This window comes from Malaya genurostris, chromosome 2, assembly GCF_030247185.1.
Source record: "Malaya genurostris strain Urasoe2022 chromosome 2, Malgen_1.1, whole genome shotgun sequence".
Classification (NCBI taxonomy): domain Eukaryota; kingdom Metazoa; phylum Arthropoda; class Insecta; order Diptera; family Culicidae; genus Malaya; species Malaya genurostris.
This window is the reverse complement of record NC_080571.1, coordinates 132,508,470-132,529,361: the sequence shown is the minus strand read 5'-3', so window position 1 is coordinate 132,529,361 and position 20,892 is coordinate 132,508,470. Positions and strand designations below refer to the sequence as shown.

The following is a 20,892-nucleotide window of genomic DNA, read 5'->3' as shown; positions in this document are numbered from 1 at the left end:
TCTTCATTGATTCTAAATTTTTTACAAGCGAGCATTCTCTTGAGGTCTGAGAACAGGAAAAAGTCACTGGGGGCCAAATCTGGAGAATACGGTGGATGAGGGAGCAATTCGAAGCCCAATTCGTTCAATTTCAGCATGGTTTTCATCGACTTGTGACACGGTGCATTGTCTTGAGGAAACAAAACTTTTTTCTTCTTCAAATGAGGCCGTTTTTTTGAAATTTCGTCCATCAAACGCTCTAATAACGCTATATAATAGTCACTGTTGATGGTTTTACCCTTTTCAAGGTAGGCGATGAAAATTATACCATGCGAATCCCAAAATACAGACGCCATAACCTTACCGGCCGATTGTTGAGTCTTTCCACGCTTTGGGTTCGGTTTATCCATTGTTATATATCGACGAAAAAATCGGTTTTATTTCGCAGCTCCAAACACTGCTCAGAATCATCAATTCGTTGTTGTTTTTGATCGATTGTGAGCTCACGCGGCACCCATTTTGCGCAAAGCTTTCACATATCCAAATATTCGATAATAATAAGTTCAACACGTTCCTTTGATATCTTTAGGATGTCAGCTATCTCGATCAACTTCACTTTACGGTCATTGAAAATCATTTTGTGGATTGTTTTCACATTTTCATCGGTAACAGCCTCTTTTGGACGTCCACTGCGTTCATCGTCTTCGGTGCTCATATGACCAGTACGAAATTTTGCAAACCACTTAGGAATTGTTGCTTCGCCCGGTGCAGAGTCTGGATAACACTCATCAAGCCATTTTTTGGTATCGGCGGCACTTTTTTTCATCAAAAAGTAGTGTTTCATCAACACACGAAATTCCTTTTTTTCCATTTTTTTCACAATAACAAAAGTAGCTTCACTCAAAATGCAATATCTCACAAACTAATAATCAGACAGCTGTCAAATTTATACATGTATCTTTTGAAGGTTGGTACTAACTGAAAATGGTATGGATTTAATTCTAGTGGCGCCCTCTCATAGAAACGATACGAACTTTTCAGCCGATCTGTTAGCTCAGCTGTTTTTCAACGAATCTCAATAAATTTTACACCCTCGAATTTTGTGAAGTTCGTAGATTGATTCCAAAACGTTGTAGCAGACGATTGGTAAAGGAAAACCAATGAAAATTTGATTTTTCCCGTTCCAAGTTTGTTTCACGCGCCCATAATGCCCTATCTGCTTTCCAATTTTCTTTCCTTTGCCATAATCGTCGCATAGAAAATATTGAATACTTCAACTTTACCGAGTCATAACTTTGTTGTTAGTCAACCGATCTTCAAAATTTGTTCACCATTGGAAAGGTACTACTTCCACAAATAAAATGCACTGAAAAAATCTAAAAATAGAGTTGTCAACCCAAAGTTATAATGAAAACTGTAGATAGATGACCTAAGAAAAGATGAGACTTTTTACAATGATCGTAAATATCTCGAAGCGATGACCAGTGATACCAGCTACAATTTTCGCTCAACTACCATTCCTGCACAATCAAAACAAAAAACATTAGACAATCGATGAATTTATAAATATATATGAATCATTTTTTTCTCATGTTTGTATATAACTCAAAAATTAAAGCGATGACATGTACATTTTTTTGATTCAAAATATTGGAATCATTACCAGAAACAATGTATTGATGATCAATATTATATATCCGTTCAAAGAATCTCAAGAAATTTGGTACAAATACAGAGAATTTCTATTATTGGGAAAATTTTGCCAAAAAAAAAAACAAATCTAAACTTGGAAATTTTATGACATATATTTTTTTATTATTTTAGTTGGAAATTTATTATGAACAAAATTTACAAAAAAACTGAAACTTGGATTTCACTGAAAATCTTAAATATTTTGGTAAATATACCAAAACTCTAAAAATAATTAGGTTTTTGTATTCTACAAAAGATCTAAACAATTTTTATGCACAACCCAAACGGAATTGATAACTACTAAAATTAGGTTTTTTTGTTCTAGGTTTTCCGTAAAATCTCAAAAAATCGGTAGAAGATTGGAAATTTCGAAGTTTTTGATATATATTGCGTTCCAACGTTTCTGCAAATCAAAGTGAAAATATTGGAATCCGTTTTGATATCATCTGTTTCAAAGAGACGTAGAATTTGTTTCTGTTAATAAAATAAATTTTGTTACAACACGAAAATTTTAAATTATTTCAATGGCATTGTACAATAAGAAATAGAACGTAAAATTATATGAATTTCATATACTAACCCATGGCAAAAGAAACCAACTACAATTTAAAAAAAATGCTTGATTTTTGTGTTACAAGCAATTAAGAACAAATACATATATCTTAAATTTTCCGCTATCCTAAACAACATCAATTATAATCGATAGAATGTTAAAACTTATATCACAAACTTATAATTATTTCGGAATGTATAGAATTCGAAAAATAATTGAATTTTCTATTAGTAAACAATTCAGAAAAAGTAGAATTCTGAATTTAGTACAAAAAATCACACGAAATTAGGTAAAACTTGTTTTTATCCACATAGTTGTGTTATGATGCCTTTCTCATATCTCTCTTATTTTCATATAAAAAATGTATTCTTCAAACAGTTTTGTTTGATTTTTGAAAAACATGAAAGCTAGTGCATGAACTAGTGTAACCTACAAAATGAAACAGTTCCAAAATCGGTTAGGCCATCTTTCTCAGTAAAGTGAGTTCCACTATTTCAGGTACTTATGAAACTGGAATCGCCCCGAATATTGGCTTTGCAGCAGCCTTTGCGTTTAGCACCAACCAACCAACCAACCAATCTATTTGCAGCTTACAGTTGTCTTCGTCTCGAAAAACAACCTCTTCGTTTGAATGCGTTTTACTGAATGAAACCCTGCACCTATGTTATCAGAACTAATTGGCTCAAGTGGCATGTTCCCCTAGTTATTTGGAGATTCGTGCCTTGCCGTAGCTTCTTATCAACTTCCTGATGGGAAGGGAAGGATAAAGGAACATGGAAGGGAATTGGGAATTGGGTGAGGTGGGAAAACAGCACAAAACATAAATAAATAAATCGTCCTGCATCCCCGAAAGGATGATGAACGATCTGCAGGTGCCAAAATGCACGGTTGATAAAACCTCCAACCACCAAGAGTCCTTAGAGATTTTACAAAAGCGACACCATTCTGTATTCCCCGAAAAATGCAGAACGATTTCTTCCCGAATATGCACTTGAATTAATTTGATACTTTAGAAGACAAAAACACCTTATTTTCATATATAGTTAATAAATGACTTACATGATACGAATATTTTTCAATAAAAAAACCCAATGTTTGAACATAATTAAAAAAAATTAAAAAATATCTCCTCCGCATGTTTATAAATGCTCGAAAATATTTTCTGTCAAATACAAGAAACGGATTTTTTTTTCGTTTGCCTCAATGTTAGATATAGCAGTTTGAAAATAATCTGTTTTTGAACTAGTTTTGCTCATAACTTCGGTTCAGAAAACGCTACCTGAATACGCCAGTCATTATAAAATTGGTTTTAACAAACTCTAAAATATACGAAAAGAGAAAAATATAAATGCTAGAGCAAAAAATCTGATTTTTTGAGGAACACCCTAAGTTGCTCTTTAAAAATAGCTGTAACACTGAAACCGTTGAAGATACTATTATGGTGTCCTCAGCAAAGCTGCTCGATATAAGTTTATCTACAATTTTGCCGAAGAATGCAGTCCTCTATCTCAACACATCCGGATAATAAGTTATGGATCACCTTAATAATAAGAGCCACCCTAATACCATGTACATCGACATATGGTTTATCTTCACTGATCATTTGTTTTGAAGACATCATAGCTTTAAAGTGCAATTTAACTCGGAAATTTTAAGATTTCCTATCTTTTATCTCATTATTTTTACGTTTCGTCTTTGACTCATCAGTGCAGAGCAGTTCAAATTGAACTGCTTAGTGCTAAACTCGGCAGTTCAATTTGAACCACTAAGCAGACGTGAAGTTTCTGCTCCTTACAGAACACTTTTTGTTTTGCAACGAAATGCAATGTCTTTTCTGACGTGCCGAACGAAAACGTGTTTTCGACTATTTCTGGCCGATGCAGGTATGGTCATTTAGGGGTTAGCCAAATTTTGTGCTAGGGCACATAACCGTTTTCATTATTTTTACGTTTCGTCTTTGACTCATCAGTGCAGTGCAGTTCCAATTGAACTGCTTAGTGCTAAACTCGGCAGTTCAATTTGAACCGCTAAGCAGACGTAAAGTTTCTGCTACTTACAGAACGCTTTTGTCATGAATACGACTTACTTTACTATGGGGCGCCTTTTCAAAATTTACCCTCTGAGAGAGTGATAAGTTTTTGATCGTGAATATCTCCTGCTATATCTAACGAATCAACATAATTCTTGCTACATGCCATCGGAAATATGATCACAATTTTATGATAAAACTTTCAGTTGTGTGACATATTCTTAAATAGTTCACAATCAAACTTTTCTGAAATGTTTGGTATAAACGAGTATCAAAGAGGATAATTCATATGGCGCGTTTGCCTTTCTCTTATTTTGAAAGCTCATAGCTCAGTGATCTGTAGAAGGATTTATATAATCTAACTACCAATAGAATCGAAAATCTTCAACTTGAACGTGTATTACAACAATATTGAAGTTTTTCAATAGTACACTATTGAAAAACCTGTTTGATTTAACCCATGACAGCACCAGCCAATCAAAACGCGAGATTTCTGTATCTATACAAGAGCATTCATATAAAAGTTGAGTGGTTCATTATTCCTACCATTTGCTGAGCAACTGTTCCCGAAACAAGACACATGACAGCAACATCGAGGACCTGTCGTCTCATTGTTTCCCGATATGAATGCACGAGACACCGTCAGCACAATGACACCGAAAAAGGCAGCCAAAAAGTCCAGCAAGGCCCATTGCCGAAACAAGACACACACGAGAACCATCTCAGATCTCAATATTTCCTACCAAAAGATTCATCAAGATGGGAGTTAAAATAATTTGCACCGTCACTAACACATTCAATTACGAACGGCAATGCGAAAGCGACAGTGATGATTTTGAACACATCTTTATACTAGTTTACAAATATGCCGTGCGAAACAGAGTTGCCACAGATCAATATGTATTTTTGTCGCGAGTACTTTAGTATGCGGCCGAAAACAAAAATTGTTAGAACAAATGTTTCAATTGATTTGCGCATTCTACTTTCCAGGCGTATCAGAACTGGCTAAACTTAAAGCAATTCTAAATATTTCTTTATCACAGTGATGTGGTCATCCTGAAAAGGACGAGGTTTTCAACGGATGGCCAGCTGCAGATGGCGAGGGATGATTTTCGTTTTCGTTGTCATGGGCAGCGTTACCGGCCAATTCCAACACTTCGGCAACCAAGTACTCCATCACTGCCGCCAGATAGACCGATGCACCAGCACTGACACGCTCGGCGTACTTCCCCTTCCGAGGCAAACGATGGATTTTGCCCCCAACTGGGTACTTCAGACTAGCACGGTTTGAGCGGGACTTTACCTTGCCCTTAATTGTTCCTCCACAATGTGCTGTTAACAGCTCGACGACCCATTCAGTATTACTGGCTGCCGCTCTGCTAACTCTCTCTTTTATATCGTTTCACTGTTTCCCGTTCTGCGTATAGGAAAGGAATTCTAACAAAGGGGACGTCCTACCGTGCTACCACTAGCACGTATAAGAGGAAATGTGATGTGAGAAATAGCGTCATTTAAGTTAAAGCAGCTACTCTGTACGTACGAGACACCGTCAGAACGATGGCTCCGAAAACAGGTAGAAAAGCAGATTTGTACCGTCACTAACACATTCAATTACGAACGGCAATGCGAAAGCGAAAGTGATGATGTTGAACACATCTTTATACTAGTATGGGGTCGTGTGAAAATATGCCATGCGAAACAGGGCTGCCATATATACAGGTTAATCTGTATTATTATTATTACTATCATTATTATTATTAGAATCACTCTTGCATACCGAAGATCGTAGATACATTTCAGACCAGGCCATTGCAATTGTCTCGTACTGAAATTTCGAGAAGAATCAGATATCTTCGAACTTCATAGCTTCAATAGAAATAAACTACAAATTTGTCGTACCTAGCTTCCTATATTAGCAAATTAAAAAGGAATTGTTTCAAGTTTGGAATATATAGTTGTAGAATAGTAGCTGTTTAATGTAACTAATCTGTACTTTAATGTAGGTGTATCGCTTCAAATTCTATTAGTGAAAAAGAGGAAAGCTTGCACAATTCATACAATCAATCAACTAACTGATATTCGGAAAAGTGATGGGAGCGTGTCAGTTTTTTCGTATTCACGACATCCAGTTATGTCTCTGACATTACTCACCCGCCTTTTTTTGTTTTGCAACGAAATGCAATGTCTTTTCTGATGTGCCGAACGAAAACGTGTTTTCGACTATTTCTGGCCGATCTTTTATCTATTTTTTGAGATTCTACGGCAAACCTACAACAAAATCAGAATTTGAGTAGTTATCAGTTGCGTTTGGGTTGTGCATAAAAAATGTTTAGATCTTTTGTGCAATACAAAAATATAACTATTTTTTGAGTTTTAGGTTATTTACTAAAATTTTAAAAATTTTCAGTGAAATCCAAGTTTTATTTTTTTTTTTTGTAAATCGTGTTTGAAAATTTTCAACTAATATAATAAAAATAGGCGGGTGGGTAATGTCAGAGACATAACTGGATGTCGTGAATACGAAAACAACTGACATGTTCCTTAACATTTCAGAATATCAATTGTATGAATTATGCAAGCATTCCCTTTTTTCAAATTTTTCGCGAAAACAAAGAAGGCTTCACTTGATCTCGATTACTGTGAATTTTACACAGCGAAAAGTGCACAAATCTAATCAAACTGTTCTAGCTTTGCACTAAACTGAGGATATTTACCTTCGATTTGCCTTTGTCCTCTGTTCATTGTTTTTTCACCAATGCATACAACTGGCAGCTGTGACGTAATCGCTCTTGTCGGAAGTGAAACTAGCTTTGCAAACGACACACAATACATCTGCTCACTGTGGCGATAGAATCCAAACTGTTTTGTAAGAAGTTTCTCTTTTACGTGATTTCGTTTGTAGCTTTTTTACTAATGGGCGGTCCTAACGGCTATAAAAATAGGAGCATATAACGCGCCTTATGAATTATCCTCTTTGATACTCGTTTATACCAAACATTTAAGAAACGTTTAATTTTGAACTATTTGAGATTGTGTCACACAACTGAAAATTTTATCATAAAATTGTGATCATATTTCCGATGGCATGTAGCAAAAATTATGTTGATTCGTTAGATAAAACAAGAGATATTCACGATAAAAAACTTATCACTCTCTCAGAGGGTAAATTTTGAAAAGGCGCCACATAGTAAAGTACGTCGTATTCACGTCAAAACATATTTCATAAAATTTAAAAGTTTTGATTTCATGCTGTTTGGCAAAATTTTCCCAATAATAGAAATTCTCTGTATTTGTACCAAATTTCTTGAAATTCTTTGAACGGATATATTATTTTGATCATCAATACATTGTTTCTGGTAATGATTCCAATATTCCGAATCAAAAAATGTACATGTCATCGCTTTAATTTTTGAGTTGTATACAAACATGTGAAAAAAATGAAAAATTCATATATATTTATAAATTAATCGATTTTTAATGTTTTCTTTTGATTGTGCAGGAATGGTAGTTAAGCAAAAATATTAGCTGGTATCACTAGCAATCGAATGATGTGTAAAAATATATAGGTCATCGCTTAGGTCATCTATATACAGTTTTCATTATAACTTTGGGTAGACAACCCTATTTTTAGTTTTTTTCAGTGCATTTTATTTCTGGAAGTATTACCTTTCCAATATTGAACAAATTTTGAAGATCGGTTGACTAACAACAAAGTTATGACTCGGTAAAGTTGAAGTTCTCAATATCCGATTCGCGATGCAGGTGCCGCATGAATGCAGATAGGGCACATTTTGAGCTTGAAAAAAAACTTGGAACGGGAAAAATCAGATTTTCATGAGTTTTTCCTAAAAGATGGTTTCCTAATAATGGTATACTTAAAATAATCTACAAACTTCACAAAATTCGAGGGTGAAAAATTTATCGAAATTGGTCAAGTAACAACTGAGCTATGATAGCTCAAAGCTACCGTTCGAACTTTTTTTTAGGCTTGGTGCTTCGTGTAACTTTTTTAGGCTTGGTATTAGGAGTGTTAAGAATCGGCTGCGAAGTCTGTTGAAACAGAAAGGCCAAATTCCACAAAAGAAATGTAATGCCAGGACTTTGCTGTTAGTATGGAAGACCATGGTAATAAATTGAAATAATGGCAATGCCACAAATTACTACATCGACAAGTACAACTGATAACAAAACACGAAGGAAGTAAAGACAGCCAACACAATTAAAGATGACTGGCGTGGGTATGAGACAATATTACAAATTGCTGCCCAATATTTTACTCAGTGAGCATCGACAAACTCAACTAAACAAACATATGAAAATCAAAGTTTATAAATACGTGGAAAACTAAAACATTACGAAGAAAATAACCATGAAATCAAATGAAATCCTGTTACGGTGTACAATATTGAATACACTTTATCCTATAACTCCGGAACCGGAAGTTCGATTTCGATAAAATTCAGGAATTTCGTATGGGACCGTGAGACCTTCCATTTGAAACTAAGTTTGTGGAAATCGATGGAACCATCGCTGAGAAAAGTGATTGAGATCCACTTTGGTATATATGACCACTATTTCCGGTACTTCCGCAACCGGATACCGGGGACCAGGATAGTCGGAATCGGTTTGTTTAGTTGCCTACTGATAATGACTATCGATTTGTGTAGTTTTTAAACCAGTTTAGAATTTTTTTACGTATTTTGTTTCGCTGGTTTAAGTGACGGTGTACAATATTGAACACACTCAACCCTATAACTCCGGAACCGGAGTGTGTAAATAAGTTGGGCAACAGTAATTAGAAACACAGAAGTTTGTGACCCAACTACAAACCTTATTTATAAGCCGACGCATTCGACTTGATGTTTTCCCTTCAGGTAACATCAAGCTCAGTAAGTAAGGGGGCATGCAGCGTCCTCAGCAAATTTTACTTCGAATTTGCCAGTATTGTAGCAAAAGTAGAAAGTTGTAAAGGAGACTGAAACTTTGTTATTGAAGCATGGACATTGTCAGCATTAGTTAGCGCAACGATGTTATTTTTCACGGACACTAGTCAGTGCCTCTGGCATAGTGACAGTGGTCTCGGCGCTCCGGTGGAACTTCGGGAGAAAGTTGGAAGAACTTTCTACTTAAAATGGCAAGCTCAGTTTGTACTAAAATCTACGGACTTCAAGCGAAAAGTAAAAGTTAGGAGTTTAAAAACCCATAGTTGGGAAGAGTTAGGAGTCAGTTTCAAAAAATCCGCGAAAGATAGCCGTAAGTCTCGGTGGTCGACCCGTAGACAGTTCACGTGAATTTCAGTTTAAGTTTCAGTTCGTAGAGCCCAGAAGAAGCTATATGAAACAAGACGGCGTCGAGAGTAACCTTAGTTTTGTAAAATCAGAAAAGTACAGTGTTCCATCCAATATATCAGAAAAGCGAAGTAAAGTGATCCATCCAATATATCAGAAAGCTGAAGTAAAGTGCTTCATTCAATATATCAGAAATCCGAAGAAAAGTGGTCAATCCAATATATCAGAAAACCGAAGTAAAGTGTTCCATCGAATATATCAGAAAACCGAAGTACAGTGTTCCATCTAATATATCAGAAAACCGAAGTAAAGTGATCCATCCAATATATCAGAAAGCCGAAGTAAACTGTTCCATTTAATATATCAGAAATCCGAAGAAAAGTGGTCAATCCAATATATCAGAAAACCGAAGTAAAGTGTTCCATCGAATATATCAGAAAACCGAAGTAAAGTGTTCCATCCAACATATCAGAAAACCGAAGTAAATTGTTTCATCCAATCTATCAGAAAACCGAAGTAAAGTGTTTCATCCACAATATCAGAGAATCAGATACCTACCGAAGTAAAGTGCTCCATCCAATATACCAGAAAACCGAAGTAAAGTGTTCCATCCAAAAAATCAGAGAATCAGAGTAAAGTTTTCATCCAATATGGCAAAAGATCTGTGATTGTGAATATTATTCGTTCTCTTTATTAGTGTTTCGACCGCAAAACCAGAAGGATGAAGTCCGGTTATTGAAAATATTCGAACATTCAAACACGAGGATGATTCACGGGGCGGTAAACGTCGACGATACCCCTCGACGAAATGATTTGCGAACCATCCTGCCCTATTTCTAATAAGAAAGTTATCGCAGGCTATAAAAACATTCTGCTTCGATAAATATCACGAGTGAAAGACAACGACGGTACAACAGTAAATTTTCATACTTTGATAATATTTGTTGAATAGTGCGCAGTGTGAGTTCGTTTGCAAATACTTTCCCAATATTTTCTCTTTATCGGATTTAATTAATCCTCGTAGTGAGTGGAAATGATAATACAGAATTGAAGTTCGTCATGAATAAATAGTACTTATCTAGAATAATGTTGTTCAATACTTACCAGAAATGTGTGAATTAAAGCTTAACCTAAAACTTATCGTTTCTATTTTAGAATAGGTTTAGTAATCCTCCCGCAGTGATATCTGAAAAGAAAGAAGAAGTTGGTCGAAGAGAATGATGCTGCAACACCGCACGAGAGCGAACGAGGAGCGATACAAACAGGCGCGGAACAGACAGAACTCGGTTTGCCGGAGGAAAAAACGCCACCAGCAAGACAAATATGGAACTGCTGTAACGCGCAAATGATATACGGAAGTTCTATGAGAAGGTGAACCGCTCACGTAGAGGCTACACACCACAGGCCGAAATATGCAGAGATACCAGTGGTAATCTTCTCACGAACGAACGTCAGCTGATCGATAGGTGGAAGCAGTACCACGACGAACATCTGAATGGCGAAGCTCATCCGACGACAAATTCCCAGCACCTGATCCGTCTGAGATGGGTAAGGAGATCGGCAAGCTGAGGAACAACAAAGCCGTGCAGTGACCAATTTCCAGGCGAGCTGCTCAAACATGGAGGAGAGGCATTTGTAAGAGCACAGCATTGGACGATTTTTAAGATTTGAAAGGAGGATATTCTACCGCAGGAATGGACGAAAGGAGTGGCATGTCTCATCCACAAAAAAGTGATAAGCTAGATTGTTGCAATTACCGCACAATCACATTGCTGATCGCCGCCTACAAGGTACTCTCTCAAATTCTTTTCCGTCGTCTATCACCAATAGCTAAGGAATTCATAAGGTCGTACCAAGCGGGATTTACTGGAGCCCGCGTCACTACGGATCACATATTCGCGATAAGACAAGTACTCCAGAAGTGTTGTGAATACAACGTACTCACGCATCACCAAATGATTGACTTCAAAGCGACATACGAGACAATCGATCGAGAACAGCTATGGCAGATTATGTACGAATACGGTTTTCCGGATAAACTGACGCGATTGTTCAAAGCAACGATGGATACTTCCGACTCTCTTGAATCTTCTTCAATATTGCTTTGAAAGGTGTGATTCGAAGAGCGAGTATCGACACGAGTGGCACCATCTTCCGAAAGTCCGCTCAGCTTTTTGGCTTCGCTGACGATGTAGATATTGTGTCACGCAACCTTGAGAATATGAAATAAACATACATCGAAGTTCGTGTATTTGGGTTCCCTGATGATCGGCAATGATGATACCAGCAGAGAAATTCACATGTTTACATGAAAATTCCCATGTTTACATGAAACATGAAATCGGAAAAAATTGATGAAAATAGTTTTATAATTGCATGAAACATCGAGATTTAGTTCACGACAAGTGCCATAGGTGATTTGTGTGCTGGATTTGATGCATGTTATTGAGCAATGTTGGGTAATGGTATTACCTGCAGTCCACATGCGATTGATGTTTCGACATGAATAATGAGAAAATTTCCATCGCCCCGGTGAACGACCAAAATGGTTAAAGCTGGGGTAAAATATATGATAAAAAACGTACGTAACTTGAAACATCAAAACATCTCGTCGAATTCATTCCAAAATACCCATCCACTCATCAAGCTGGTTGACGTGCTCTGATTGACACGTTCAAACATCAGTCCAATCCAATTGATAATAAATACTTATTGTTAACAGCAAAAACTTTTGCTATGATTGTTTGAGTTAAATGTTTCCAAATGGTTGCTGGATCTCAATGATCAGGCTCAGAGTTATCGTAATTTTAAACGCCACTAACTAGGTGATTTGAAAATGGATTTATATCATTTGTTGCTGAACATTAGGTTAGATTCTAAGTGCAAATGACAGTTTCTCCTTGTTTGCTTTCTCTTTCAATTATTACGAAATAGTCCTGTATTTTTCGATATTTTTTTCCAGTGTAGATAAAAAAAATGATAGCATTAGTTACTATGCTCTGTAAATAGTTAGATAGATGAACTGCTATGAGTAGCGTAATAATCGAATAAGAAATTAAACAAAAAGAATCTGTCATTTGCAGTTAGAACCTACTTTAATGTTAATCGAGGAATAATATAAATCCATCTTCAAAGCAATTGATAGAAGCGTTCAAAATTATGGTGATTCTGAGCTCACTCTTTAAGTACAGAATTTTCTGCACGCACATTATTCTTTGGTGTACCAAAATTAATAGCGAATTTTAGTGCTGTGAATACCCGCAGAAACGAACACATATTTGGCATACACCGACCAGTTGACTAATCACCGACAGGCGAATCGATCATTTTTAATGGCAATATTATGCCAACTAATTCATCCATTTTCAAGTGTAGAATATTGAAGTAACGCTTTCGAATCAAGTTTACTATGGAAAATCCATCAACAATTCCGAGATACAAGCGCTTTAAATTAGGGACAAAATATTTATCATTCAAATTCATTTCATTTTTATCATCCACTCACTAGGTAAGCTACCTGCTTCGTTGACGGCTACCAACCAACGTTAATATTATAATCTGGCATATATTTATGAATTATCTTTTGTGCGAAGGTCCATACGATGCATAGGGAATGATACTTTGTTTTGTATGATGCGAAACCCTCTATGGCCACCGAAAGCAGAAGGCTACTAAAATGAAATTCGAGGAATAAGAAACGATCGAAACCGTCGGTCGTGCGAAAGAAATCAAACGAATGCACAGTGGTTCAAAAGCGCAATTTCACGCTCTTAATTAATAACTCATAGGAACGTGGTTTTTTAGGTGCAGTATCTTCAGCAAACTTGTTCAGAATGATAGACGCCATCTTTTGGTAAGTTTTATTTATGTGATTAATCCCCCTAAAAGTGAGATAAAAATATTATTTTAGTTCAGAGAAAACATAGGGGCTAAGTTACTTCGACAAAGTTGTTCAGAAGATTATTTCAAACAAATTTGCTGAAGATACTATTCCCGTAACTTGAGTGTAATTCATGATATAATGTATTTTCTGAAAAGGGTGCCCTAAAACCAGTTTTTGTATAAAAACACATATATTATCAATTTATATGAGTTTTTCATGTTCTACAAAGTTTTTCATCATTAAAAACTACATATCTTTCTCAAACATACTATGCTGCTATCATTTCAGTTTAATGAAATAGAGCCATTTTTCATGGTTTTTATTACAAAATTTCAACTTGTCTATCATCAAAAGGCGCAGAAAGGTGCAGATGAGACTAGTTACATATTAAACTACTTGTCAAGAGCTTTCATACCGTGGTTGAATTACTCGTCTGCGATCGTCTGCAGGCGAGATATGTTCTTTTCAAATATCCTTGTCTTTGACATTTGCAATGATAAGATGCACCTCATGTCATATCAGACTTCAGTATATATTCATTACTATGGTACTTGCCACAAAATATGATTTTTTTTGCACGTCAATAAATTGAATAGTTTGGTAACTGTTTTGTCACGGTTTTAATAAAAAGCAATCATTAAATCGAATTAAGTTATGTCATTTTCTGGTAGAGAAAAGTATGATCAAAACTCATTTTTAGTTATTTGTATTTATTTTATGATCGCTGACAATGTTCTTAACCAGCTAAAAGACTCTTAGCATCATCCGACAGATTCTTCTTGGACTGTTTTGGCCATTCACGAATATTTGTAACCAATGGATCTGATGAAACTAATAACCAATTCATGGGATCCCGATTCGAAAGTGATATGTATTGCTTGCGTGTATAATACTCTCGAAATCTGTATGAAAGAAACTTCTTAATTATTGTGAACAGTACAATATAGCACGCGTTTATCGATCTTCACTTCAATTGATGAATGGAGGACATTTGTCCGCAGAAATTTTCTATAGAAAAACTTACCAAAAAATGACATAACGTAATTCGAAATGATGATTGCCTTTTTTCAAAGCCGTGGCTTCTTATCTCACTTTCAGAAAACGTCTGGTATGATTACTAAACTTTTCTATTTGTAGACTTCGATGTCCATAAAAATCATTTATTGTGAGAGTTACCATGGTAACGAATATATACTAAAGTCTGATCTGATATGCAATGAACCTTATCATTGCAAATGTCAAGGACAAGGATATTTGAAAAGAACATATCTCGCCTGCAGACGATCGCAGACGAGTAATTCAACCACGGTATGAAAGCTCTTGTCAAGTAGTTTAATATGTAAGTAGTCTCATCTGCACCTTTCTGCGCCTTTTGATGATAGACAAGTTGAAATTTTGTAATAAAAACCATGAAAAATGGCTCTATTTCATTAAACTGAAATGATAGCAGCATAGTATGTTTGAGAAAGATATGTAGTTTTTAATGATGAAAAACTTTGTAGAACATGAAAAACTCATATAAATTGATAATATATGTGTTTTCATACAAAAACTGGTTTTAGGGCACCCTTTTCAGAAAATACATTATATCATGAATTACACTCAAGTTACGGGAATAGTATCTTCAGCAAATTTGTTTGAAATAATCTTCTGAACAACCTTGTCGAAGTAACTTAGCCCCTATGTTTTCTCTGAACTAAAATAATATTTTTATCTCACTTTTAGGGGGATTAATCACATAAATAAAACTTACCAAAAGATGGCGTCTATCATTCTGAACAACTTTGCTGAAGATACTGTACCTAAAAAAACACGTTCCTATGAGTTATTAATTAAGAGCGTGAAATTGCGCTTTTGAACCACTGTGGAATGGCATCATTTGTTTGATTGGCTCGTGGAAACATAGGACGATTCAAACTAATTTTATAATAGTTTGATATTGAAATACTGAATCGACGTCTCCAGATATGTTTAAGTTGAATGTTTCCAAGTCGATTATTTGTTAAATTATATTGATCCATCAACAAATGACTGAGATTATGTTTGAAACTTTTAATTGACACCCGACCCCGTATTGTAAATAGTAAAGCATTATTAATACCAAAATTTGCTTCAGCTTACAGGTTTCAATTATTGATACCCAATTATTGCACTACTTGATGAATTTCAACTTCAATTTATTGCACTACTTGATGATTTTTAACTTTAGGCTTTCAACTTTATTTTTATTAGGCTATAATTATATTTACTGGCATTTATATCACACTTACCGTGTTATCAATACCATGACGAGAACTCTCATTGCCGTATCGTTTTCCACCATTTCGTATGATTGCTTGGTCGATGTATAGCGTTAATCTAATAATCACTTGTATAAGCATGGCCACGAAGAGGTTTTTATGGATACGTGTTCTATTGTTGCTAAGACTTCTGAAATGAGTGAAAAGAAAAAGAGATGAATAAGAATTCTACGAAACAAAAGTGGGGTAACTGTAGGAATTAAATGCGAAATTCCGAATATCGTTGATCATTTTCATTGGACAATTTAGTTGATTGAAGCAATGCACCTATACTGAAGTATAGTTTACTCAAGGATCAATAAAATTAGTGCAAAGACGACGAGTAGTAAGGGTGTAAATTTCCGGTATACTGGTGCTGCAAGTTTTTCAAACATAACAAATATTGCCATCATTGCCATTTCAAACCTATACTTCGTAAATTTCTATTCAATAGACTCCGAAACTGCTCACACCCCAACTTGGGACACCAACAATGACAACAGCAGTCCTAAGTTTATGCGCAAACTACAAGAACCATATCGTTTATTGTAGAATCTAAAATATTTTGATAACATAGATAACTGTGGAAAATACTGCTATTTTTGAATGATTAACGTAATAGTACGGCAAATTGGTAGATGAAGGAACATATTTAGCTTGAGCTGAAACTCGAGCCTGAAGTTTGAGCTGAAACAAATTCACCGAAACACACCATACGTTGGGAATACTACTCTCTGACACGGTGAAGTATATACTATTCTTCTTCACATGCGAGATCTATCATCTGAGTGGCAGAGAGATCCGTTATAAGCGTAACATCTTCACTGAGATGAGCGAGAGTGGTATTTGGTCTTTCCCTGTTTCGAGTTGTGGGGTAAACGTGCCGCCCACCTTGAAATCTCTTCTATTTCAATCGAATGAACTCTCGATTGCCATACTTATCGAGCTTGCATGTTGTACGAAGTTTCTGTGGTGGACCATAGGTGTCGAGCACGGGAGACTAATAGTCGACTCCGTCAACTGCTATACAGCCGGCCGACTCAAAACACCAGACCTTTATTTCACGTCTAGATACTGAAGCACTGCACAAATGAAGACTTATACCGTTTTCGTTTATTGATCAGAGCAGCCCGAGAGCTGACCCAGAGTCGCCAAAACAACTTTTGATGAGTTTGTTTTAGCAACCTGGTGTCGCTCTAGATCGGACTCCAATCGCATAGTTTCGCTCTGAAAATTTTCTCGGGTCGCACCACGCATCCATGCAAGTTTGTTTATTTTTTCTTTTTTATATGAGTTGTTGTCTAGGGCGCGTAACACGTGTTCGTTTTACTCGGATTCAGAGTTGCCCGCGTGTAGGTTCTAAAACGAAAACGGTATTAGTGTAGTATTGGAAACGGGATCAATACAGCACCTGATATGATAATGACAACTCGTACATTACCGTCTGTGCCGGTGACGATGTTGGTGATACGAAAAAACGCTATTTTAGTAGCGGTAGATTATCGTCTCTTCTTCTTCTTCTTTCTTTGTTTGATTGGAAAGGTTACAATGACCATACATCCAGCGGTTTTGTTTATAGTTACATGGACTTTACTATTTTTGACTACCGATGTTATTTCGCGGCGTCTCACCGCCGAGCACGAAAAAACTTTCCTTCTCGCGAGTCACTCGAATTTCCAACGCACTATCCGCGAATAAACGTGCTTACACGTTGTGAGCTCCACTGGTAGTGGATTATCGTCTCTGACCAATACCATAGTTGCTATGAAAATTTTGTCTCGTTATCTTGTCCATTTTTGTTGGGTTATGTAGGTCCGATAAATATTGTGAGGACCATTTTTTTTAAATTCTTTGGACAGAATCCTGCACCCACTGCCAAATGGTTAATCTGTTCTCTGAAATATGCTTCAGACTTGACATGGCTGGCCAGGAGTTAAAGCTTCATAGTTCGATGAGTCGATCGTGCGCTTGAAATGCCCTTTGAGAGATTCTGCTTCTGCTTTGGCAATCTGGGAGGAATTAATCGAAAATCGATGCCGTCGTACAGGGCACCTTGAAAGTGCTGTGTTTTGAACAGATGAAGTAGCTCATCAAGCTCGCGTTTGCTCCTATAAAATTCAGTGCGTTGTCACACATCTTCAACAGTGGTTTTCCTCTATGCCCACGATTCGCTTGAAAGCCGTCAGAAATGCTACACTTGTTAAATCTCCCACAAGCTCCTTGCGAACAGCCTTTGTTATTAGTGACACAAAATTTGCAAGAATTATTTTCTTAGCAGTTGCTCATGAATTGGGAAAAACTATTTTGAACGGTCCTCAATAATCAGTTCCTACCTTTAGGAATGGGGCGTTAGAGTGAGTCTGCCATTAGCTGATCCAAGACACATTTGCAAGACACAGCTGATCCAAGACACATTCCTGACATTTCATTCTTCAGGGATCTTATCTGAGAATGATTCCTTCTACGCGATATGAACTAAAACTCCCCGATTTTCCACAATTTTTGCAATGGAATTGAATTTGCTAGAACAGGTTTGCATTAAATTTTTCAATAGAAACGGTTTCAATGGTGCGACGACATTGCAAATGTTAGAAGAATGTTTCGGCAATGATACTCTGAAGAAAATAGTCGTTTATCATTGGCACGAACGTTCCAGAAGCAGCAGTGAGTCTGTGAACAATGATGAGAGAAGCGGAAGGCCATCGATATCGAAAACCGACTGAAAATATCAACAAAATTAAAGAATCGAATTGAACCGTATACCGCAAATTGACTATTAGAGAGAAGGCAGAGGAGTTATGAAGCATTTGCGTGAAGCAATTCGCCAAAAAGGACAAGATTCGTGGGCAAACAACTCGTGGATCTTGCACCACGATTAAGCATAGTCAAACAATACCATCGTTATCCGTGAACATTTCTCTGAAAACGAAACTAATACAATTCAGCAACCACTGAATTCACCTGATTTGACTTTTTCATATTCGGTCGACTCAATAAAACACTCCGTGGGGCGCGTTTATGCACCCGAGATGACATTATGGAAAAATCGCAGATGGTTCTGATGGCCATACCGAAAACTGAATATATAATATGTTTCGAGGTTTGGATCAAGCAGAAGCAAAAGAGAACAATATCCATTTTGATGAATAATCTTGTATTTTTAATTTTCTGAATAAATTCCGGGAACTTTTTGATCAAGGTAGTACGTTAGAGGGGTTGATCTGTTGGCTGCACTTTTACCATACGGTACGTTTTCTCGATGTTGGCGACAATCGCGATAGGATGAAAGCAAAAACGAATGGTTAGGGAAATAAGATCGTACTGAGCCACAGGGCTTACCATTCATGTATCATTCAACAACACACTTGATGATGACTTGCAAGACGCGTCGAATTCTACACGAAGTTTATTTGTAATGCTTTCCGGTTTTAATAATGCGTGGTGAGGAATGTAAAACACTGACTGTTATTCGTCAACACTTGCGATCTCTTTCATGTGACCAATAGCTGAAACTCGTGGATAAACTGGATTATAATTCATCTTCAATTGGTTATTAGACTGGAAGCGCCCTTCTAATCCAGCGAATAGACGTAAAGCTGTAGTTTGTGAATCACCGATCTGTTGATCGAGGAATTCTCGTGTTGGTGGTCATAATAAATTGCCCATTGCATTTCGTGTAACAGTCTGATCGAATAGAGTTTCACACACTGTCTCCTCGACGGATTGAATACTGCCAATTTCTGTGGAACTCGACCCGAAACAACCCAACCAAACATTGTGTTTTGAAGTATTGGTCCATCTGTGAATATTTCACTTGGTCTTCCGAGAGTAAATCGAATAAATACTCTGCTCCTATAATTATGTCGAACTATCCAGGTTCAAAAAACCGCAGATCAGCGTGGAGAATATCCGCAGGAAATAATCACTAAGATATGTTGATCTTCCGAACGGGAACCATCGTTGGAAGTTCCGATTGAATATAGAAGTTCATCGCACTAGTGAACAGAGACATGTTTGAAAGTCGTGGACATATAGTTGCATGCGCATATTTTCGAGAAATGGCTTTGGAACCACCGTTCCCTTGAACGATTAGATGTTGTGCAACGAAATTAAGCGTAAGTTTTTGACTAAAAACTGATATCATAAAACAGAATTGAGAGCATGAGTCGAGCATGAACAAGATATCCAGCTCTCACATTTCCCAAACAAATCATTGGCAACAACATTTTTTGCGAGCATGGCGCCCTCAGGGGAGTTCGCATCGATCTCGTACACAGAAGTAGGGAAGATAAATGTCAATTTCGAGTGCGCCAAAATAGCAGCACTGCGCACCCATACAATTGACATGATATGTTGAATGTGACACCGTTTACTGAGATGAGCGAGAGCGATATTTGGCGTATGCCTGTTTTGCGTCGTGGGGTATACTTTCCGGTTTCTGAACATATATAGAACTGAATTTTGTTCTATAGTTCAAAGTTCGTTACAAAATTTACGCATCTCGTGAATTTGTAATATCAAACAGCATGATTTCACTCTACGGTTGATTATTGTTGATAGAAAGCATATTTGTTCCGTTTGTTATTTATAACATTTTTGACGAAGTTGAAATAAATTTACTTAGAAAAACCTATTCTTCTTTCACCTAGTGGTGTGGTAATGCCTAAATTTGGTCATTAATAGCCTCAATAAAACATTTTTTGAATATTTAGATGATTTCTAATTGGAGTGAAGCTCTTTGTTAAAGGAAAATTGAGATTGATTTAGGTAGATAACAAAAGTATGCTTCAGCGCTTACGTCACGTATTCCAAAACATTGTATTGAAAATAATACATTTAAACCTCCGGTTCCGGAGATATCATCGGTCAAATCTGATAAAATTGAGCGAAGAGAAAATAGTGCTATTTGTCGGATGCGTAACTTATACGATTATATCTACTGAACCAAAAAGTTAGTGATGTGTTCAGCGAATTTGATCAATAATGGAATAGTAGCTATCAAATGATCCTAAACTTGTTGAATCGCTTAAGCGATCTCCGAGAAAATTGAGTCTATAGAAAAAAGTGCGGTTTGTCGGTTGCGTCACTTCTACAATCATATCTCTGGAACCGCAAGAGTAAGCCACTTGAACATCGAACTTTATCCACAATTCAATTGTAGCATTCAAACGAGCCTAAGCTTGTTGAAT

At 36.5% G+C, this 20,892-nt stretch overlaps 1 protein-coding gene across 13 annotated transcripts in view; it reads right to left on the bottom strand.

Moving 5' to 3' along the window:
* The window catches only part of LOC131432674 (PDF receptor), a 550,466-nt gene that overhangs the window by 206,160 nt on the left and 323,414 nt on the right, over positions 1 to 20,892 (bottom strand). For all 13 annotated transcript variants that reach the window (XR_009229938.1, XR_009229939.1, XM_058599088.1 and 10 more), the window contains one exon: positions 15,695 to 15,854. Coding sequence is in view for 11 of the 13 variants with exons in the window: in XM_058599088.1 (XP_058455071.1) it covers positions 15,695 to 15,854 (160 nt within the window). In the remaining 2 variants the exon portion in view is untranslated. The remainder of the gene's footprint in view (positions 1 to 15,694; positions 15,855 to 20,892) is intronic.